General features: G+C 39.8%; 1 protein-coding gene across 1 annotated transcript in view; it reads left to right on the top strand.

The window, feature by feature from the left end:
• The window catches only part of Ptgr2 (prostaglandin reductase 2), a 30,232-nt gene that overhangs the window by 4,302 nt on the left and 17,707 nt on the right, over positions 1 to 8,223 (top strand). The window contains exons 2-3 of the mRNA XM_005409413.2: positions 2,729 to 2,809; positions 4,295 to 4,413. Coding sequence (XP_005409470.1) covers positions 2,773 to 2,809; positions 4,295 to 4,413 — 156 coding nt within the window. The 5' untranslated portion in view covers positions 2,729 to 2,772. The remainder of the gene's footprint in view (positions 1 to 2,728; positions 2,810 to 4,294; positions 4,414 to 8,223) is intronic.

Genomic DNA, 8,223 nt, shown 5'->3' with positions numbered 1-8,223 from the left:
CAAGGTTGTAAAAAAGCAGTCAAAGTTGGGTATGACGACACATGCCTATAATCTCAGCATTCTGGGAAGCTGAAGCAGGACAATCACACGTTTGAGCTCAGCCTGAACAACTTAGTCACTTAGTGAGACCCTGTCTCAAAATAAAAAATGGGATGGAGATATATGAGATGTGACCAGTATATATGGGGAATAGTTTATTACAGTTGAGCATGGTGGCACATGCCTATAATCCCAGTACTTGGAAAACTAAGGCAGGAGAATTGCTGTGAGTTCAAGGCCAGCCCAAACTACGTAACAAGACCGTGTCTCAAAAATAACAAATCTATTATAGTAAAAGACACATTGACATTACTTCCTATCAAAATACTACTCCTTTCTTCAAACACACATACATTTCTGCCACTTTCTGAAGCAGTTCTGGAAGCCCACTTTTGTGATTAAAAAAAAATATGGTGAATGTGGCAACCAAGTGCCATTCAGTGGAAAGGAAGGTTCATAAAAGCATCACGGTGTGCCCTCACCCACCTTATCCGCTATGTCTGGCAGTGTGCAACTTCTGGCTCGTCCCCAGTGTCCAAATGACCATGAAAAGTAAGCATTTTGGATCGGTTCAGGACATGAAGGCAGCCACAACAGTGCAACTAGAAACATTCATGAAAGAGGACTTCAGATCTGCTTCAGGAAGTGTCAAGAACGGTTGAGTCAGGATGTCTGAAGCAAGGGGGAGTATTCCAGGGGGGATTCATGGCAGTGTGTCTGCTTCAGTGGTAAACTGTTCCTTACTTAAACATTCACCCTATTGCAAAGGCCCTGATTCGATTCCCATCACCACACACACAAGCAGTTGATAGAATGGTTTTCCTTTGGGCTTCTCAATCTGTCAGGTACTACAGGTAGTAAAATGTCTAATGAGAAAACACAAATGGTATAGAAACGTATTAACTGAAGAAAAATATTAAAAAGAATAACATTTGTTTAATATCTTGAAAATCAAACACACAGGATAGAATTTTAATAGTAATTAAAGTATTATTTTTAAATAGTATTTAAAGTATTAATTTTTAATAGTAATTAAGAGGAATGTCATATAACTTGGGTTTGAATCTGGAGCACTTTCATAAGTGCGTTTCCTCATCTTTAAGTGGGGGAATAATGCTCAGTAGAGTTGTCAGGAGACCAAATGAGAAATCATCTGTACATTCATAACTGTGCTTGGCACACAGATTCGATGGGTTTGAGTTTTTCATTTTCACTGATGAAGGAAAGGGATTTTCAGCAAGTCATTTCCAGCACTGGAGCTTCATTTTGCTGTTTTCATTAGCTCAAGTTGTAAACCCAGAATAAATGAATCTCTTACTTACCTTGTTGGCCATTCTATCCAGAATTTCTTTCTTTCTTTTTTTTTTGGACTGGGAATCAAACTCAGGCCCTTGCATGTGCCAGGCAGGCACAGTGCTGCTGAGCTATATCCCTGGCCCTATACAGAATTTCTTGTAAGACGAAGATTGAAAAATGCTTTGGTACATGTTGGCAATAACCTATAGTCCTAGGTATGGGAAAGCTGAGGCAAGAGGATCACTTGAGTTCAGGGGTGTAAGGCCAGTCTGGGCAACATAGAGAGACTTGTCTCAAAAAGGGAAGGGGGGGCTTTAGTTACTCTTGTTGCTGAGACAAAATATGCAGCACCCACAAGTTAGAGGAGGAAAAGTTTATTTTGGTTTACATTTTGTGGAGGTTTCAGTCTGTAGTCAGCTGTCTCCAAGACAGGGTGACGGGGCACAGGTTCATCACAGAAGAGAGAGAAAGTTCATGGTGTGGCAAGTAGAAGGCAGCAAACAGTGAGCCTGTCTTTCCTTTTGTCTCATCCAAACTACAAGCCTTTTGGGTGGTGACACCCACACCCAGGCTGGGACTTCTGTCCTCACTAAATCCATTCAGCCACACCCAGAACTCTGCTAATTCCAATCAGTGGACTAATTTAGTGCCACACTCCCTTGATCCCAGTGTCATATGCTCTAGATATAGCAAATTCTGAAAATTCCCACTTATGTGTGCATGAGGTTTTAGAGGGACATCTGGATATGAGCCATAATAGGGGGGTTAATGTATTACTTTTATAGTCAGCAAAACTATAAAAGAATTTCCATTTTGATAAATGAATAAAAAAAGTTAGTTACAAAAAAAAATAAAAGCTGGGTGTGGTGGTGCACACCTGTAATCCCAGCACTCAGGAGGCTGAGGCAGGAGGATCATGCAAGTTCAAGACCAGCCTGGGCTACAAAATGAGCTCAAAAAAACCAAAGTGAGCTCAAGGCCAGCCTGAACTGCATAGCAAGACCTTGTCTCAAAAAATGTTGGTTACATCTGAGCTGGGTGGTTTGTGTTTTGCTGCTAGATTAACCAGTTAGCTCTGGGAATATGTCATGTTTTTCTTTTAATCAGGCCATACTAGGATGCTTCATTATGATGATGTGAAGATAAATGTGCTTGGATTATCTTAGGCCGAAATGAGATTGCCTTATTCAGTCTTCAGTGAACTTGTTCCTGTTAACTAAAGTCTAACTAGATTTGCTTTAGGAGCCAAACTCTTGACAGGAGAGTATATCTTTTTTAGATACTAGGTAGGACTTTTCCTCTCTTCATTCAGAAGCACAAATGGACTTTTTTGTTTTTCAAATTGTTGAATATGTGAAATCTGTTTTGTGATTTAAAATTTTTCTATTTACAGGAGTTGTTTTATATAGAAATCTTGTGGGACCACTGCACAGAGTGATGATTGTACAAAGAGTGGTACTGAATTCCCGACCTGGTATGTATTCATCTGTCATCTGTGAACAACTGTGGTCTCTGATAATTATTAATGCAAATGGGGAAATAAACACTAATTATGGTTGGGCATGATGGTGCATGGCTGTAATCCCCAGCATTTGTGAGGCTGAGCCAAGAGGATCTCCATGAATTCTCAAGGCCATCCTTGACTACATAGTGAGACCATGTCTCAAAAAAAAAACCCCAAAAATAGAAAGCAAAAAATGAAACTAATTATAATGCCAGTGTGGTAAATTAAGGTAGTAAGATCTTAAGACCATAAAAATATTAGAAGAAATCCTTTGAACAGTGTAACAGTGATGAGATAAACTATCATGGAAACCTAACATTTGAAAGGAGGCTATATTGCAAATATGTGTGGCTTTTGTTTTTTTCGGAGTAGGTGTCACAGATTCTTACCATTTGCTTTTTTGTTTTACGTGAAACATATTGATGTCTGTCGGTGCCGAGTCCTAGAAACTTAGGTATAGAAGTAACCTGAGCGGTTTGGGCCCACGGTGGCCTTGGTTTTGCTGCTCACCTGCTGTGTGGCCTAAGGAAGTCACTCAGCTTTGCTGACCTCAGCTTCAGGAAAGTGAGCAGTTAGATTAAGGTCCTTATTCTGTTCCCACTTTATTAACCAGATGATTCTTGAGTAGTAAGTTTATTTATGTTAAATATAATTGAAGATAAAGTATAATTTTCGTGCTGACATTTTCTGCTTACATATGTGTCTCAGGCCTTACAACTTCTAATTCCCTCGGTTTAAAAACTTAACTTTTTTTTTAGTGTTAAAGTTTTTGTTTGCTTCTTAAAGTGGGAGAGGAAAATGATCACCTAATTACTATTTCACTTTGGCTGGTGTGTTCTTGCTAGTTTGTAAATTTTAATTCTCATAATTTAAAAAAAGTTGAGTGATTTTTTTAATTTTTCAAACTCCTGTTTTATACTATGGGAAATGATTTACCTATCATCATTTTATAAAAAACAAAATTACAAGCTCACAGCAGTGTTGCAGTTGCAGAGAAGTTACAAGACAATGTAGATTTATTTGTGCCTGTTTTATTTTTTTGTTTTGTTTTGTTTTTCTCCGGTACTGGGAACCGAACTCATGACCTTGCCAGGCAGGCGCTTTTGCCGCTGAGCTAAATCCCCAGCCCCTTATTTGTGCCTGTTTTTTTTTTTTTTCCGTTTTTCTCCGGTACTGGGAACCGAACTCACGACCTTGCACTTGCCAGGCAGGCGCTTTGCCGCTGAGCTAAATCCCCAGCCCCTGTGCCTGTTTTAAAAGAGAGTGTTCTGAGTTGTAGGGTGACCTTTTAAAAAATAATAATTATAAAAATGGGGTTATAGCTCAGTGGCACAAGCGCCTGCCTGGCAAGTGCAAGGTCCTGAGTTCAATTCCCAGTACCAAAAATAATAATTATTATTATTTACTATATGTGAAAATGACTTTTTGACTTTATATTTTTGCCTGATATTATAGGAAAAAATGGCAGTCCAGTGGCAGAAAATTTCCGAATAGAAGAAGTCAATTTGCCAGATAATATCAATGAAGGGCAGGTACAAGTTAAAACCCTTTATCTTTCTGTGGACCCTTACATGGTAAGAACCAAGATACTGTGAGTTGGTGAAAATATTTCTATTTTCTTGTCATTGCTTTGGAATTTTATTTTGTAATCCTTATGACTGATATTTGAGCAGTTACATCTCGGTACCTATGAATTACTTTGTTTTTATTTACTGGTCTTAGGAATGTTGTAGAAGGCATGCATTTTTTTATAATAGTAATACATGCAGTTATTCAGGTTCTTCCAAGTATCCGTATCACTTCCCAGTAGTAAATAAAGATCGAAAATACTAAGCTGAGTTTGGGAATTCAGACCTGGTTTCAAGGCAGGATATACACCAGATGTTTATTCCAGTTGATCTTTTTGGAAAGGAACAGACTCATTTATGCTACCTCTGGATAAAAGGAGAGTTCCTGGAAAGTATGTGTTGCTGAGGACTGAACAAAGAAACCGTCAGGCACAGGGGCTTGAGCTTGAAGGGCTGTCTTCCTGCTTTGTTTCTCTCAGAGCTCACACAGTCTTCCTTACTCCTAACTTAATCTCATGGCCATGACAAGCACACTTCTTCTGTTTTTTGTTTTGTTTTGTTTTTTGTTTTGGTCTTTTTGAGACAGGGTCTTGCTATGCAGTTCAGGCTGGCCTTGAACTCACTTTGTAGCCCAGGCTGGTCTTGAACTCACAGTGATCCTCCTGCCTCAGCCTCCAAGTGCTGGGATTACAGGCATGCGCCCGGCTGATAAGCACATTTCTATCCATTGCTTTACCTCTGGCTGCTCAAAGCGTCAGTGCTTAGTATCAGATTGTCGAGAGGGGAAACAGATCAGTTTACCTGTTTTGTTTTGTTCAACTATTTCATAGGTTACTGACCCACTCTTAGCTTCCTGTTGCTGGTATAACACATTATTATAAACTTACTGGCTTCAAACATCACAAGTCAAAAAAATTACCATATAGTTCTAGAAATCTGAGAGTCCAAATGGGCCTTTACAGTCCAAAATCAAGGTTTGGCAGGGCTGCTCTCCTTCTGAGGGCTGTAGGGAGAATCTGTTGCCTTTTCTGCATTCTAGACACTGCCCGTGGTCTTGATTCATAACCCGGCATTATTCTAACCTTTGCATCAGTGGTCGTATCTCTGACTCTGACTCTCCTTCCTGCCTCTATAAGAGGACCCTTGTGATTATATTGGCCCCACTAGGATAATCCAGGGTAGTTTCTCCCATCTCAAGATTTTGTTTTGTTTTGTGTTTATTGTGAGACAGGATCTCACTATGTAGCCCAGGCTGGCCATGACCGCATGGCAGTCCTTCAGCCTGAGCCTTTCCAGTGCTGGGATTACAGGTGCGCGCCACCACGCCCAGCTCCCACCTCAAGTTCATTATCTTCATCATATCTACAAAGTCCCCTTTGCCATCTAATGTAACATACCGACAGATCCCATGGGACTAGGACATGGAATTGTTGGAGACCATTGTTCTGCCTGTCATACCCATATGTCGGGTCCAGGGGTCAGGGGCTCTGACAGAGTCCACGCAGCTGTGGTTGGAGGGAGGGTTAGGCAAGGGCTGCCCTTAATTGGGGAGCAGTGGCCATGAGAGGTTACAGTCAGTCAGCCTGTCTTCAGGTTAGAAGGCTCGTGACAGGGTCTCTCACTTCAGAACAAGAAAAGAACATCTTACATGTGGCTCTCAGGTTCTCTAACAGGCGTGTGAGTCAAAAATCAGAGGGGGTCAAAGTGCCCCTAGAAAAGGCCCTTTACTTGGTCTTAAATCACTTGGGTCTGGCCCTTGGGAACTCAGGATCATTGTTTGCTCCTCTGCTGTGACATACCAGAGCTTTCCTTCCCTGGGCTTCACTTGCCCTTCCCAATGGGCCATTCTTTCCCTTTTATCATTGAATGCCCCAGTGAGGAAAAAGCTGTATTATTTTTTCTCTCCTTTCCCATTTGCTTTTCAGCTAGTGAAAAGCCACATCTCATAATCTCATATTTTCTTTTTTTCTGTTTTTGTGGTTAAGTGCTGGGGATTAAACACAAAGCTTTGTTTATGCTAAGCACATTCCATACCACTGAGCTACACCCCCAGCCCATTATGTTTACTTTTAACATCTAAACCTTTCCCGTGTTGTTATTGAGACTCCAAGTACTTTTTCCCATTATTGGAGACATTTAAACTAAATGAACAATTTTATTATTTTTGTTGGCACTGTAAACAGTTGGAACAGAAGTGTATAGAGAAGTAGAAGAGTCTTACAAGGTTGGTTTATTGGTCTGTTGAGTAGTTGACAGCAGTAGAAGTACTAATGTCAGTTTCCTAGTTTTGATGTCACCCTACAGCTGTGTGGGGGAAGCTGAGTAAAGGACTGTGTATTTCATTTCATTTTGATGTACACAGGCATTTATTAGCAGAATTTTAAAGTACACACTCAAAGAATTGGCGTGTAGAGCCTTGCGAGGGAGAGGCACATTGTCACCCAGGGCTGGAGGCAGTTGCCTGTTTCTGGCAGTGGAACATACGAGTCTGTGAAAGCTTGGGTTTGATTTCAGGAGAGAAAACAATGGCCCACCCACAGGTAGAAAGATAACAACTCATTTCACACATGAAAGGATGGCCCATTTTATAGGAGAAAGGCACAGATTCCGTCTAATTGTATTTCTTAAAGTCAGGTTTCTGTCCTTGATCTTTTAAAAAAAGGTTAAGGTTATTGGTACAATTTACATGTACATATCGGTCACATTCATCGCAGGGAATTTGTACCTGGACGTGGTGTATCTTAGTGTCTCTTTTTCCCCATTCCCTTTTACCCCTTGAGCCCCCTCTCCCCTTCCTTATTTACAAAGTGTTGTTCCCATTTTATCTTAATTTTCTCATTTTTTTCTTTTTCTTTCTTTCCTTTCTCCTTCCCCCACTCCCTAGTTCCTCTTTCCTTTTGAACAAATTCTTTGTATTTCACAGTTTCTGTTACACATTTTGATTCTTATTTATACTTTCAATTTTTCACAGCAGAGAGACTGTGCAATATTTACATGTGTGTCCAGTTTATTTCACTTAAGAGTATGATCTCAAGGCCCATCCATTTTGGCTATAAATTTCTCAAATTTATTCTTCTTTATGGCTGAGTAGTACTCCATTGTATAAAAAAACACATATTTTTATCCATTTATCAGTTGATGGGCATTTAGGGTGCTGCCAAAATTTAGCTATTAAAAATTGTGCCACTATAAGCATGGGTACACATATATTACTGTGGTATGATGCTTTTAATTCTTTGGGGAAGATACCAAAAAGGGGAATAGTTGGGTCAAATGGGACCTCTAGTTTAAGTTTTTTGAGGAATCTCCACACTGATTTCCACAGTAGTTGCATGAGTCTACACTCCCACCAGTATTGGAGAAGTTTTCCCCCACATTCCTGCCAGCATTTGTTATTGGTTGATTTCTTGATAATAGCTATTCTTTCTGGGGTGAGATGGAATTTCAGTGTTATTTTAATTTGGATCTCTTGAATGACCAGTGATGTTGAGTATTTTTCCATATATTTCTTTTCCATTTCTATTTCTTCATCTGAGAAGTGCCTGTTGATTTCAGATGCTCATATTTTGATTGGGTCTTTAAATCTGGGGCTTTGATTTTATTAAATTCTTTATTCTGATATTGGTCCTTTATCTGAGAAATAGCTGGCAACATTTTTTTCCCATTCTGTGGGTTTTCTTTTCACTCTATTGTTGATTTCTTCTTCTGTGCAAAGTCTTTTTAATAAGATAAGATCCAGTTGTTGATTGTTTCTGATAGTTCCTTCTGATTGAGGTTTTGTTATGAAGTCTTTGCCTACACCAATGTCCTCAAGAA

The sequence above is a fragment of the Chinchilla lanigera genome, unplaced genomic scaffold, assembly GCF_000276665.1.
Source record: "Chinchilla lanigera isolate Chin_1 unplaced genomic scaffold, ChiLan1.0 scaffold00122, whole genome shotgun sequence".
In the NCBI taxonomy this organism is placed as follows: Eukaryota; Metazoa; Chordata; class Mammalia; order Rodentia; family Chinchillidae; genus Chinchilla; species Chinchilla lanigera.
This window is presented reverse-complemented; position numbering and strand designations above follow the sequence as displayed.